The sequence below is a fragment of the Microcaecilia unicolor genome, chromosome 12 (genome assembly GCF_901765095.1).
Source record: "Microcaecilia unicolor chromosome 12, aMicUni1.1, whole genome shotgun sequence".
Taxonomy (NCBI): domain Eukaryota; kingdom Metazoa; phylum Chordata; class Amphibia; order Gymnophiona; family Siphonopidae; genus Microcaecilia; species Microcaecilia unicolor.
Genome location: NC_044042.1, coordinates 77,424,869 through 77,440,348, shown reverse-complemented (window position 1 = coordinate 77,440,348; position 15,480 = coordinate 77,424,869). Strand labels below are relative to the sequence as shown.

General features: G+C 46.1%; 1 protein-coding gene across 1 annotated transcript in view; it reads left to right on the top strand.

The window, feature by feature from the left end:
* Positions 1–15,480, top strand: part of MRC2 (mannose receptor C type 2) — a 128,739-nt gene that overhangs the window by 41,238 nt on the left and 72,021 nt on the right. Inside the window, exons 2-6 of the mRNA XM_030220735.1 lie at positions 2,800–3,192; positions 4,779–4,952; positions 7,433–7,597; positions 8,974–9,087; positions 14,242–14,382. Coding sequence (XP_030076595.1) covers positions 2,800–3,192; positions 4,779–4,952; positions 7,433–7,597; positions 8,974–9,087; positions 14,242–14,382 — 987 coding nt within the window. The remainder of the gene's footprint in view (positions 1–2,799; positions 3,193–4,778; positions 4,953–7,432; positions 7,598–8,973; positions 9,088–14,241; positions 14,383–15,480) is intronic.

Genomic DNA, 15,480 nt, shown 5'->3' with positions numbered 1-15,480 from the left:
CCCTCTCTCCCTGTTACAATCTCTCCCCCCCCCCCATCTATGCCTCGTGAGGTCTGGAGTAAAAGTACCTTTAATGAAGCTAATTGCTAAAAATGATTTACCCAAGTGAATGGTCTATCTGAAAATTGTTCACCCTCTCTGCAAGTAAAAGTACTTGCTGATGGTTTGTGTAGTTGTCAGAACCTATTTATTTATCACCTTTTTGAAGAAATTCACCCAAGAGAGTGTACTGCAGGAATGAGCCAGACATAGACCATAGACAATTGCAGCAGTAAAAATATTCAAGTAACAGTGCATATTATGGCAGAATATGCAACTTACAATATCAATACAGTACCCACTAAAAAGGGCGTAGCCAACAGCCACTTGGGGGGGGGGATGCCCATTCCTTTCTGCTCTTCCTCTCCCACCCCCATTAAAAATGTTACCTTTGCTGGCGAGGATGTCCAAACCCTGCCAACTGAAGAGTTCCACAGCCCGAACCTCCTCGGTGCGAAGTTGGTGGCGTGCTTTCCAGCTGCCGTCACTGGTCAGTTGGTACGCACAAACTGAGCATGCGCAAGAAGTGCTGACATCAGCAACTGGAAAGCACACCGCTGACTGCTTTGGGGAAGTTTGGACTGTGGGGAGCTCTTCGGCTGGGCTTCTTAGGGACTTATGTAGGGAAAATGAGAAAGGTTGTTAAGCACAGTTAGAATGCATGGCTGTAGAGTGGATATCTGTGATTAAAATGTTCATTAATATAACCAAATCTTTATAAACATTGGGTACTTGACTATTCTCAGTTCCAGGGATCTCAGCATGGCCTCTTATTTCCCATATGAATTCACCATGCTGACCATGAGCATCCCGAGCCAGAAGTACAGTATGCCCAGTGCGACAACCCCTCTAACGCTCATGCCCTGCCCTCTGCATCACAGCCAAGCAGGGGAGGCAATGGAAGGGGTACAATTTCCTCTCTTGCACCTTGACCCTTGTGCGGCTGCACTGCCCACATTTAACTCACTAGAGCCCCAATCTGATCAATGGAAAAGGAGCCAACTGGTTATGCCTAGATCTAATCCAGAAACCATTTGACTCTGTGACCTATGTCTTTATGTACAAATACTTACATTCCATTAATCTAGAGAAGAGCCATTGCTAGTCATGGTTCACATAAAACCCTGGTTAAACCGTTTTGAATAACAGGCTCCTAATGAATATGAACATCTTAATAACAACGTCCAACTCATCTAAATGCCTCTGAGCAGTGGTTCCCAAACCTAGCCCCGGAGGCACCCCAGCCAGTCAGGTTTTCAGGATATCCACAATGAATATTCATGAGAGAGATTTGCAGGCATTGCCTCCATGGCATGCAGATCGCTCTCATGAATATTCATTGTGGATATCCTGAAAACCTGACTGGCTGGGGTACCTCCAGGATCAAGTTTGGGGAACTGCTGCCTCTGAGAATAAATGTGCCTTCGAACCTAGAGAAAGCTTGCAACTTTCAGTTCTAGAAACTATTTTATCTTATAGCACAGCAGTGCAGAAGCATTTCTTTATCAGCTTAGATGTTCATCCCATTCCAACATATGTCCCAGAAATCACGCAGACTTCTTCTCTAGACTGCTATCCTTATAGTTTATTTCCATTTTGTGTGTTGCAAACCTCTGCAGAAGGGGCAATATAACTTGTGAGATATGCGAACATATATACATAAGCAAAATTAAACACATCTTCAAATATTTGGGTTGTATACATAAAGCTAACGAGAGTGATATCCAAAAGCTAGTTACCTGTGTAAATGAACTGCTTGAAAACAGACCCCTCTGCTACTTTCCTGCTAAAGTTTCCCTGTAAATGTTTAGTAACTTTTGAAATTAATAATTATATATTTTTTGTTTCCCCATTGAAATTATTAGAATTCATCTCATCTAAAGAAAATGTTAAGTCACCCACTGTTTTGCCTCCCTAATTACAGCACTGTTAACGTTGGCTGTAGGCACCTAGATAGCCCCTCCCGTTGTAAAAGTTTTGCTTGATTATATAGTCTTTATATTTCCTAGTATCTTGATCTATATATTGGGGACAAATGTAAACCCTTTCTTTTATACTTTAAACCGATTTGGTTATAAGTATATTGAATTACCTTAATTTGATTTCTGATATTCCATGTTTATGTTATTGGATGTAAACACAAAAATGTATAAATAAAGATTAAAAAAAAGAAAAAGAAAACAGACCCCTCTCCCTGCCACTACAAGTATGAGCTAATGGATTTTTAGATTTGCATAGCTGACAGGATCTATTGTTTTGTTTACACAGCAATAACCTTCTGATTTACGTAGATTATCACAGAGAGCTTTTTTGTGAGGTGCAGATTGTATTTTTCTAGCAAAAAAGGTGCCAGTACTCAAATGCCAGGCCACCCTTCAGGGGCAGGGTGATCACTGAGGGACCCGCCCCACGATAGCCAGGTCCCCTGCACCCAGTCGCAGAATCTAAGACAAGGCAGAATTGGTGTGTAGAGCCTGAGCTCTTTCAGTAAAACTTGGGGACCATCGGTCAAATGTTGGCAGACAATGGAAAAGGTGCCGGTACTCAGTACCCCCAAGTACCCCCTCAAAAAAAGCCCTGCTAAGGTGTAAGTGGTTTCTCTCTGCACAGAATAGTTAAATATTGGGATTTGTTTTGCTAAGTGACTGCCTAGCCATGCCTAGTGGTTAATCCAGCCCTGTCTCCCCATTACCTGAACCCTCCAGTCCAATAGGCAGGGTTCTTTTTTACTACACTCTTTTATTCCTTATGTCTTCTCAGATCCTGACCCATTCCTGATTTTCAGCAGTGAGCTGCATGGTTGCTTGGAGAGCCAAGGCAACTCAGTTCGAATCTCTAAAACCTGCAACGGCAGTGCTCCTGCCCAGAAATGGCTCTGGGTTTCCCGTAGACGTCTCTTCAATATTGATACTATGAGATGCATTTCATCATCCAGCAGGAGCAATTTCTCCAGTACACCAGTGCTCTTCACCCACGAGTGTGATCATGAATCTTTCAACATAACCAGACGCTGTGAGACTCTGATGGACCAGCTGTCCCAGTATCTGGTCCCCAAGATGGACAATGCCTCCCAGCTGCAGGCTCCACCCAGGAAGGGCAACCAGTGGTGGATCTATGGCACTAACCGTAGTGTATGTTCCAGTGCTTTTATGGGTAAGAAGCTGAAGTATGTAGATATGGGAAACCCTAGCCATCACTTTAATTTAGGTTTTAGTTCACAAATTGTTACATTCCTGTCGAGTATCAATAATTAATAACCACTCCACAAAGGCTATAGCCAGAGTCGCCCCGATCCTGCATCAGCCTGTGTGGTCAAGAGTAAATGATCAAATTCCCCGCATTGTTCTGAACAGCGCTCTAAAATTAGCAGCAGAACAGAACAGGGAAATAAAGCTCCCATGATCAAAATTAATAGCATGCAAATTTATGCACACTATAAGTTTTGATCATCAGCGGGGGGACCTCTGTGGGAGCCGCCCAAGGCACAATCTTCCCACAGAAGTTGTTTGACAGGTTTGGGCTGTCAAAAAAAATAAAAAGCCCAGACCTGTCAAACAGAGTAATACAAGGGGCTGGAAGTCCTGGGATGCACTGGGTGAGGCTTCAGTACCATATAAGGGAGTTTCTCCCTTATATGATATTGAAGCCCCACCCGTCGCATCCCAAAATGCAGCGGGCAGGGCAGGGCACCGCCATTTTGAAGGCAACGCTCACAGGAGGAGGGAGTGCTACTCCCTCCTCCTGCCTCAAAAGGTTCAGGGGGCTTGGGGGAGCACTAGGCCACCAGGTTGGGTGGGGGTAGTGCCCACTGGGCCACTAGGGAAACTGTTTTCCACAGGGGGGGGGGGGGCTGTAAGCAGGGCCACCCAGGGGGGCAAGATTCCCCAGGTACGGCCTCCAAGGAGGGGACCAGCAAGCTTCTTTTTGCTGCCTTCTTCCGGGTCTATCCTCCCCTGCTCCTGTGTGCTGCCTAGGACCCGGATGATTGCATTAGCACGATATCGCGTCAATGCAATCATCCAGGTTCTAACTCCTGGCATGGACAGGAGTAGAAGAGGACAGATCATGGGAATAGGCACGCAGGGAGCAGTTTGCCAGCGCCGGGCCCAGGCCCTTCCTTGGAGGCAAAGACAAAAGGGTAAGGGGCGGGTGGGAGTGGCAGTGAGGGAGAGGGTGTCTTGTGGCAGTCCGGTTCTGCCCCAGGCCTGCCTATGTCCTTCAGTGGCCCTGCCTGTAAGCATGCAAATGCATGTTGGACAGGGCTCCCCATTCCTCCCCAATGCTCTTCAAACCCTAACGCCAGCTCCGAGCTGGCGTAGAGTTTGCTACAGGAGCAGCACCAATGTTTGGTGCGCTGCCCGCTGAGCACTGGGAGGGAATACCTAATGCCCTGTTTAGCACGCATGCACTCAGAGTCAGCGAGCTCCTTGTGCACGCGCTCGCCGACTCTGATCATAGGGCGAAGGCAAACGCAGGCACTAGTCCGGCGCTAATGGCCTTTAGCACCCTCATTTGCCTTTGATCATCGGCCCATTAGAGGTTTCCTCTTTCTTTGTCTGCACAGTGCTACTAGGTAGATTACAGAAAATCCAAAGGTTTTATAAAAGATCACCATCCCTATGCACTTTGAATTAAGCACATCCCCATGTGGCAAGAATTTACAGGCTGAATAGCCAATCAGACAGCTCCCTGCAGTGACACTTTTCTGATTGGTTGCTGCCTATGTTCTCCCCATGCAGATATATACACAATTCAAGGAAACTCTAATGGAAGACCATGTGCCATCCCTTTCAAGTATTACAACCAGTGGTTCTACGACTGCACCACCATGGGTCGTGAAGATGGACATCTGTGGTGTGCCACCACCACGGACTACAACAAAGAAGAGAAGTGGGGGTTCTGTCCCGTGAAGAGTAAGTGTCATCATTCACAAGCTTTACCTCATCCTTTCACCTTAGTCACATTTAGAGAAGACCCTTGGAGGGGTGGCCGTATTAATCTAGAGTTGCAAAAATGACCGAGGCTCTTTATAGACTAACCAGCAGTCAAGGACAAGAGTCTACTTTTTCAAATGCGGTGAAAGACTGCAAATTTCAATTTTAACAAGGACTTTCCTGCATGCTAAGTCCATTTTTAACATGGCCCACAAATAGGGTTTTTTAATTTTTTATGTTTTTAGGTCCTGCACTAATGTTTCCATTAGTGTGCGAGATTTGCAAAACTACTAACACAGAAGCATTTACTGCCTCCTCTTTACGAGGCACTGAGGGCTCCTGTATTGTCTGCAATATCCACTTAGCGCCCATCCCCCACCCATGGCACGACCCTCCCAAAAAATACCCAAAAAATAAATAGTATGTCATTAGCAAGCACTGACATGCAAATTACCGCAAAACGCTTTAACGTGTTTTGTAATAAGCTTTTTTTTCCCACATTTATTTTTTATTATTATTTTTTTTTATTTTAGTTACATTTGTACCCCGCACTTTCCCACTCATGGCAGGCTCAATGCGGCTATTAAGCACACATTAGCACTTAATACAGTGTAGTCAAAGGACCCCTAAATTTGTTCCCTTATGACATGGATCTGGGTACTGATCCTTCAATTACAGGAAGACCTTAGGAAACTGGAAGACTGGACATCCAAATGACAAATGAAATTTAATGTAGACAAATGCAAAGTGATGCACATTGGGAAGAATAAGCCAAATCATACTTATCTGATGCTAGGGTCCACTTTAGGAGTTCAAGAAAAGACCTAGTCATTGTAGGCAATACACTGAAATGTTCTGCCCAGTGTGCGGTGGCGGCCAAAAAAGCAAACAGGATGCTAGAAATTATTAGGAACAGGATGCAAAATAAGACCTAGAATATTATAATGCCTCTATATCACTTCATGGTGCAACCTCACCTCATTCAATGCTGGTCGCCATATCTCAAAAAAGATATAACGGAATTAGAAAAGGTTAAAAAAAGAGCGACCAAAATGATAGAGGGGATGGAACTGCTCCCATATGAGGAAAAACTAAGGAGGTTAGGGCTCTTCAGCTTGAAAAAGAGATGGCTGATGGGGAATATGATTGAGGTCTACAAAATCCTGAGTGGTGTGGAGTGAGTGGAGGTGAATCAATTTTTTGCTCATTCAAAAAGTATGAAAACCAGGGGACACTCAATGAAATCACACAGAAATACTTTAAAAACAAATAGGAGGAAATATTTTTTCACTCAAAGAATAGTTCAGCTCTGGAACTCATTGCCAGAGGATGTGGTAACGGAGGTTAGCATATCTGGGTTTAAAAAAAGGTTTGGACAAGTTCCTGGAGGAAAAGTCCATAATCTGTTATTGAGATGGACATGGGGGAAGCCACTGCTTGCCCTAGGATTGGTAGCATGGAATGTTGCTACTATTTTGGATTCTGTCAGATACTTGTGACATGAATTGGCCACTGCTGGAAGCAGGATACTGGTCTAGATGAACCATTGGTCTGACCCAGTAAGGCTATTCTTGTGTTTTTATCTGTTTATTGTTTATTCATGACTTACAATAATGCCTTTAGTAAAAAAATTACCACAAAGCAGTTTACAGGCTAATATAATTAAAAAAAGAACACCACTTATATTGAAAGGACAAAGAAAACAATAATTTAAAAAATGAGTACAGTAATGGCAAAGAAAGTCTGGCATACTCTAGTCTCGCAGTCTGCTTGACTGATACTAGGGATGTTGGACAATTAAAATTTTTAATTGCAACTAATCTCATGATTAAAATTTTAAATCTTGTATTAACTGGTTCAGCACCATTGTACTTGTTTGGGTTGTAGGCAGCATCTGCAATACAAGCAGCTTCCTCCTCCAGCCCCGAGATCCTTCCTGCAACTGTGTCCCGCCTCCTCTGATGCAACTTCCTGTTTCCGTGGCTGCAGGAAAAATAGAGTTACATACCTGTAACAGATGTTTTCCATGGAGAGCTGGATATTTGAGTCACACAAGTGCTTATGTCACCACGTGACAGTGCCGACCAGAGAGGATTCCAAGCAGTGAAATCTCTAGAAAAGACTTACCTCTCTGTTTACAAAGCTGTGTTTGCATTGCCACACAGCAGCTGCTAGTGCAACTTTGTAAACAGGAGCCTTAATATGCATGCACGAGAACTCCTGCCCTCTGTAACCAATACTATACCTCCTACTGTGCTGCATACCCCTCGGTTTCTTTCTTTCCACATTATGGTTAAGACCACGGGAGGTATTTCTCTCCTCAGTTTGTTTGTAATTAAAATTTTGTACTCGTTTCTTGGCTGTTCACATGTTCCAAAAATACAAGAGTAAGATACAGGGAATTGGAACTGAGTGGGCCCCATCTTCCTTTAAACCTTTTGCTTTCTATTGGCTTGCAGGCAGCGACTGTGAGACATTCTGGGACAAGGACCCGCTGACTGGCAGCTGCTACCAGTTTAACTTCCAATCTGCCCTGTCCTGGAACGAGGCGTTGGTGAGCTGCAATCAGCAGGGGGCCAGCCTGCTGAGTATCAATGAGCTCCATGAACAGACGTATATCAACGGTAAGAGATGGGGGCCCAAAGATAGTGGCACAGCCTGAATGTACAAATCTGTTCATTTGCACTTATTAGATGGCACCAAATGGCCTAGTCTTTCCCAGATGACCTGGATTTATTTCTAGTTTTAAGCTGACCCATTGTCTGTATGGACTGGGAGTCCTGCCTTTCGTAGTGAAAGTGGAGAGGTGTGGTAGCCGTGTTAGTCCACTTTTAAAAGGTAATCAATAGAAATAAAACAAAATAAAACATGGAAAAGAAAATAAGATGATACCTTTTTTATTGGACATAACAATACATTTCTTGATTAGCTTTCGAAGGTTGTCCTTCTTCGTCAGATCGGAAATAAGCAAATGTTGGTAGATGACAGTATATATAAGTGAAACATCAAAGCATTTCAGTGACAGTCTAACAGGATGGGGGTGGATAGGTGAGAGACCAGGAGATATGAAGTGAAAGTGAAACTCCAAGACTGGCTGGAAGTAAAATCAGGATGGCCTCAAGTCCTGTTCCGGTCATAGTCAATCATGCATTTATTGCTCATTTCACCTCCTGTCCTGGTCATAGTACGCATGCATTACCTTTTCATCATGGGTTAGTTGGCTCTTTTTCACTCTCCAGTGGCATAGCCATAAATGAATTTTTTTTTTTTGGTGGGGGGGAGCAACAGTTAACATGGGGAGACATTGGGTGCTGAGTACCTTATGTCCTTTGCCTTTCCTTTCTCCCTCTCTCACTGCCCCCACCAAAATGAAAATTATCTCCAGGCCCGCCAGCTAAAGGAATCCAGAACCTGCCCTGAGTCAACAGTGAAGAAGCCAGCATCCAGTATCAGCACTTTGTCGCTGGCAGTGTCAGCACATTGAGTACTGTGGGGCTATCACTGCTCGATGCAGATCAGCATCAGGAAGTGTTTCCATGAGAACTAGACAGTGCCAGGGGCAGCGGCTCAAAGTGTTGATGCTGTCTGCCGGCTTCTTCACTGCACTGTACAGCTGACTCTGGGCAGGCTCTGGATTTCTTCAGCTGGCGGAGCTTGGGGATCCCTACCAGCTACACCAGTGGTGCTCCTGGCTGGTAGAAGGGGGCCCAAGGCAAAAGTGGAGGAGCCCAGGCCCAGGCTCACCCATGGGTACATCCCCATCACACTCTCTAGTGTCTATTGTTGGCTTGCTAAAGAAGGGAACACGTTCAAAACTATATCTTATGGGACCTCTAAAACTGATTTATCATTAACATGTATCACAAAACAGAGATCTTTTGGGTACCAAAGAGTTTGTCTTTGATGCTTCAGTATTCTTTTTTACCTTGAGCTTCACCTATATTCGTCCTTACTTCTCTTCTCCCTACTTCTTCTCTGCTCTCTCCTCTCTCCCTTCTAGGACTGCTGACTGGATACAGTTCCGCCCTCTGGATCGGGCTTAATGATTTGGACATCAGTGGTGGCTGGCAGTGGTCGGACAACTCTCCTCTGAAATATCTCAACTGGGAAAATAGTAAGTAAAGTCTATTTCCTTGTTGGGGGGGGGGGGGGGGGAGACCAACTTGCCCACCTCTGTATTTTGGATAAGACCCAGTTAGTTATGGTCTAAAGAATATCACTATGGTTTATGGTTGTGGTTTATTTGGCTGAATATACCGCTTTTCATACGTGGCTTCTTGCACAGTAGATAAGCTGTGCCCAGCTGGAAAATTTAGTTAATTTGTTTGCAGTGTACAAATTGGATTAATATCTAAACAGTTGACTACATAATTAAAAAATGCAATAATAAAATGAAGATAGGATCATGAATAATGATTTGCTTCCCAGGAGTCATTAGCAGTCATTAAAGAGTCATTTAAAGTTTTGTCCATGCAAGTACCTTAGGAACCACTGTATAATTTGTAGGAAAAACCCCAAATAATTTATATACAGTGTATTATAAACATTTATTATCCTCAGCTTTCTACCTCAGAAAGATGAAAGGTTGAATAATTTGAATCTCTGAAAATCAGGTTTCCACAGATGTCATAGGTAGGAAATTCATGTGCGAGGACTGTCTCCCAGGTCCGCTGAGAGACACAGCCAGGCCCAGGGTGGGACCGCCCCTCCCCCCACCTGGGCCGCTGCCGTGCCTCCCCGTAAGCTCGGTCTGCCCCCCACACGTGGGCTGCCACCCCCACCACTCCTGTGTCTGCTCCGCCCTTGTTCTGTCATCTCCTGCTCCTGTGTGCCGGGACCCGGGTTATCGTGTTAATGCAATCATCTGAGTCCTGGCAAAGAGGAGCAGGAAAAAGAGAGACCCGGAAGCAGGCAGGAGGAAACTTCTGCTCCCTCGAAACCTTGCCGGTGCCAGGCCCCACCTTGGAGGCTGGGCCCGGGGAGTCTTCCCCCCCCCCCCCCCCCCCCGTCCCCCATCCCCCGTCCCCCTCTCGATGGCCCTGCTGTCTCCCCCCACACCAATATGTCTTACTGTAATAACAGAACTGAGCAGAGAGTCTGATAAGGTGGTTTCATTTCAAGACATTTAGCAAGTTGTTAAGAAGATTGAACATTCGGTTCAAGGGACTATTCCTTCACTTTCTCTCAAGAAAGTTCTGCTAAGGTGATTGAATTTGACCAGAGACTTTTGAAAATAGAAACAGCACCATGCAAGACTGATCAGTCTGTTGCTACTTTACAATCTACAGCTGTTTCTGCTGTTAAGGATAGTTGCTCAGTCCATTCGCACGTGGAAGCTTTGGAAAATAAGCAACAAATCGAGAACCTTTAGGATATTTATCTTTCCAGCGACTCATTATCTGGCTCCCCTAGAGCTATTGAAAATGTATCTGACGAATGTTCTCCAATACCCTCAAACAGATTCTTTATCTGTTGAGAGTATGTATTATGTCAAGGGCCCCTTTTACCAAGCTGTGGCAAAAGGGGGTCGACGTTGTCGTTGTTGTCGGAGGCCCCCTTTTACCGCAGCTGGTAAAAAGGAAGTTCTCGTTTTCCTGCAGGAAATGGCCAGGCGGCAAGTAAAGCACTTGCCGTGCGGCCATTTCAGGGGGGAACCCTTACCGCCACCCACAGTAAGGGCTCCCACACTAACTCGGCACTGCCCAATTACTGCTGGGTACAGTCCAGCGCTACAAAAATAAATAAATTTTTGTAGCGCCGGAAATAACGTCGCGGTAGGGGTGGGAAGTACCGCCGGGCTGCTGCGGTAGCCTGGCAGTACCTCCGTTCTAGCGAGCGGTAAGCCCACGTTGGGCTTACTGCCACTTAGTAAAAGGAGAGGAGGGTGAAATGGATCAGGTTGTGTCTATTTCAGTAGAAAGTTATCTCTCTCTCAGTTTCTGGAATCCTCACAGGATTTGGTAGTAAAGAGAGCCACCTTTTTAGTTAGATTTTCTTCTGAAATTGAAAAAAAAAAAAATCCCCCACTATACTTAAGATTTATTTCTCAAAAAAGACTGTGCCTTTCTGTGGTCGGCAAATCTATTTGTTCTCAGATGTGGCCAGGCAGACTCAGCTTCGTAAAAAGCAATTCCTGCAGCTGAAACCGAAAGCTTTGGTTGTGGGGGCAACTTGTTTCCAGAAATTTCCCTGCAAATGCCTGGTCCAGTATGAAAATAACAGATACACTTTTGTTGATCCTTATTTAGAATACTTTCTTTTGGATAAACCGGTACTTTCTGGACAGGTTTTTTGGTTTGTTTTATTATGATGGAGAAAACTGAATATTTTGTACTGCCTGTTTTTGGTGCTGTGGTGGAACTTTCTTTTTTTTTTGTTTCTTTCTCTCCTGTCAGCTCATTTCAGTTCCCTAGATGTGGGCTATAATGTATATTGATTTTTTTAATGTGATATTTTCTGTTTTGCATATTTTTCTCTTTGTTTCTTTGTATAATAATAATAATAAAAAAAGAACTGAGCAGAGGACCTCAGGCAACTTCTGTGTCCAGTAGGACAAGGAGGCATATTTTCAAAGCACTTAGACTTACAAAGAGGGGCATAATCGAACGGGGCGCCCAAGTTTTCCTGAGGACATCCTCGCAGGATGTCCCCGCGAAGGGGCAGGGAAACCTGTATTATCGAAACAAGATGGGCTGCCATCTTTCGTTTCGATAATACGGTCGGGGACGCCCAAATCTCAACATTTAGGTCGACCTTAGAGATGGTTGTCCTTAGAGATGGTCATCCCTGGTTTTTGGCGATAATGGAAACCGAGGACGCCCATCTTAGAAACGACCAAATCCAAGCCATTTGGTCATGGGAGGAGCCAGCATTCGTAGTGCACTAGTCCCCCTGACATGCCAGGACACCAACCGGGCACCCTAGGGGGCACTGCAGTGGACTTCACAAATTGCTCCCATGTGCATAGTGCTGAACCCCCCAACCCCCCCCCCCCCAAACCCACTCCCCACAACTGTGCACCACTACCATGGCCCTAAGGGGTGAAGGGGGCCACCTACATGTGGGTACAGTGGGTTTCTGGTGGGTTTTGAAGGGCTCACATTTACCACAACAAGTGTAACAGGGAGGGGGGATGGGCCTGGATCCGCCTGCCTGGTGCACTGCACCCACTCCAGGGACCTGCATACTGCTGTCAGTGAGCTGGGTATGACATTTGAGGCTGGCAAAAAAATATTTAAAAAGGTTTTTTTTTAGGGTGGGAGGGGGTTAGTGACTGCTTGGGGAGTAAGGGGAGGTCATCCCTGATTCCCTCTGGTGGTCATCTGGTCAGTTCGGGCACCTTTTTGAGGCTTGGTCATAAGAAAAAATGGACCAAGTAAAGTCGCCCAAGTGCTCGTCAGGGACACCCTTTTTTTTTCATTATCGGTTGAGGATGCCCATGTGTTAGACACGCCCCAGTTCTACCTTCACTATGCTTCGACACGCCCCCAGGAACTTTGGTCGTCCCCGTGACAGAAAGCAGTTGAGGGCGCCCAAAATCGACTTTAGATTATGCCGATTTGGGTGACCCTGGGAGAAGGACGCCCATCTCCCGATTTGTGTCGAAAGATGGGCGCCCTTCTCTTTCGAAAATGAGCCCAATAGTTACATAGACCCCTTTTTATAAAGTTGTGCTAGCAGCTGCCAGTGCGTAATGCCGACACAGCCCATTCAAAAGTGAATGGGCTGTGTCGCCATTGCCGAATAGCTTTGTAAAAAAGGGGGGGGGGGGAATAGTAACCTATGGAACTCAGTAAGTCTAAGGGCTCCTTTCACTAAGTGGCAGTAAGCATGGGAGCCCTTACCGCCACCTCAATGGGTGGCGATAAGAGCTTCCCCCCTGAAATGGCCGCGTGGCAAGTGTTTTACTGTAGGAAAGCAAGACTTCCCTTTTACCAGCTGTGGTAAAAGGGGGTCTCGACGCACATGTAAAACACGTGCCTACGCCAGCGCTGGCCCCTTTTTGCCACAATTTGGTAAAAAGGGCCCTAAGTGCTTTGAAAATGAGCCCCAAGGTGGTGGATTTTCTCACCAGTATTATAACTATAACCCAGTCAAATAATTAGAATGATTGAAAGAACAGGGCTAAACCCATAGCAAAGTGTTCTTAGCAAAAGTCCTTTAGAGTATTTCAGTGCCAGATATCTATTACTAAGGGGCCCATTTACAAAGCTGTGGGAAAAAGTGGCCTGTGGTAGTGTGGTCATGTGAAAATTGCCACGCACCAAGGCCACTTTTACCCAGGGGCATAGCCAGACTTTGGCGGGAGGGGGGTCCAGACCCTGAGGTGAGGGGGCACATTTTAGCCCCCCCCAGCATCGCCGACCTCCCCCGCCATTGCTGACCCTGCTGCCGCCACCAACTTTGCCCCCCTCTGCCGATGACCCTCTCGACCCCCCCCCCCCCCACTGCCAACCCGCCGTCGCCTACCTTTGCTGGCGGAGGACCCCAACCCCCACCAGCCGAGGTCCTCTTCTTCTCGCAAAAGGCTTCCTTCTGTTTCTGACGTGTTCAGGACGTCAGAAACAGAAGGAAGCCTTTTGCGAGAAGAAGAGGACCTCGGCTGGTGGGGGTTGGGGTCCCCTGCCAGCAAAGGTAGGCGACGGCGGGGGAAGGTTGGCGGCGGGAGGGGGGGGTCGAGAGTGTCGTTGGCAGGGGGTGTCCAGGGCCAAATCTACAGGGGCCCAGGCCCCTATGGCCCCAAGTAGCTATGTCAGTGCTATGAACTGAATGGGCCAGGGCTGGGGCGTTTCAGGGGCAGAGTCTGGTTAGTTTCCAATATTCAGATCTAACCAGCCACGCTTACCATAAATAGGACACACAAATAGCTGTCCTGCCTATATGGCTAGCCCATGGCCGGTTAAGCCTGAATATTGACTTAATCAAGCATGCGCTAGCCGGCTTTTAAAAAATTGGAAATTCAATTCTGCACAGGGCCCGGCATTGAATTTCTGGTTTTAGCGCCGGCGGGGTCACCGGCTGAATATCGGCCAGACTGTGATTCTAAATATCTCTGAAGCAAGCCCAACCGGTAGTGTGCGCTGCAGACCACTGCTTGGAGATACTCTGATGGCACAAGTGCACCTACAGAGATTTGAAATGCTACGAAATGTCTGCCACCATCATGTAAAGAGGCCTGGAACAATGCCTCAGCTCCCAGCCTACTCAGCCCCATAACTCTGTTTATCCTGTTTGAGTGCTGTCCTCATAATTCCTCTTTCATTTGTAGATCAGCCCAGTAATTCCAATGAAGAGAACTGTGCCATGGTCCGGACCGAGTCCTCGGGAAAGTGGCAGACCCGGAACTGCGGCATGGCGTTCCCCTATGCTTGCAAAAAGAAAACCAGGTTAGATGACCCATTCTCCACAGGTGAGCTGTAGTAAACCTAACAGTAGGGGTTTATTTTATTTTTATTTACTCTGTATTTATAAAACGTGATATTTCACTTTCCGCAGCATTCTACATCAAAACGGTTGTAATTTTTCTTAGTTGTTCCCTCACGCAGGAAATTAGTATTTGCCTCATCTTGTGACGTTGCTGTGTTGTCCCCACTTTGTGGAAGATGCTCCCAGTTGATATTCGCTCCAAACTTTCATTACCAACATTTAAAGCCTTTTTAAAACCTTTGCTGTTTAGTTGGGCCTTAGCCGATTTTGCCCCTTGAGAGATCTTCTTTCAGTTTATTAGAATCTTTTTTTGCGTTTCTTCTGTTATTTATCTTTCAGATTACTGTGTTCCGTTATTTGTTTGTAATTCAGTTTAATACTATTGTGCTACTACATTGCCCCCTTCCTTTTTTGGGTCTCATTATTGAATATGTCTTTGTTTTGTGTGGTCATCAGGCTTTTTTTCGAAAGAGAAGGACGCCAATCTTTCGACACAAATCGGAAGCTGGGCGTCCTTCTCCCAGGGTTGCCCAAATTGGCATAATCGAAAGCCTATTTTGGGCGTCCCCAACTGCTTTCCATCTTGGGGACGACCAAAGTTCCCGGGGGCATGCTGTAAGCGTAGCGAAGGTGGGACTGGGGCGTGCTTAACACATGGGCGTCCTCGGCCGATAATGGAAAAAAGAAGGGCATCCCTGACGAACACTTAGCCGACTTTACTTGGTCCATTTTTTCTTATGACCAAGCCTCAAAAAGGTGCCCGAACTGACCCGATGACCACCAGAGGGAATCGGGGATGACTTCCCCTTACTCCCCCAGTGATCACTAACCCCCTCCCACCCTCAAAAAAAAACTTTAAAAATATTTTTTGCCAGCCTCTATGCCAGCCTCAAATGTCTTACCCAGCTCCATGACAGCAGTATGCAGGTTCCTGGAGCAGTTTTAGTGGGTACTGCAGTGCACTTCAGACAGGCGGACCCAGGCCCATCCCCCCCTACCTGTTACACTTGTGGTGGTAAATGTGAGCCCTTCAAAACCCACTGTACCCACATGTAGGTGGCCCCCTTCACCCCTTAGGGCT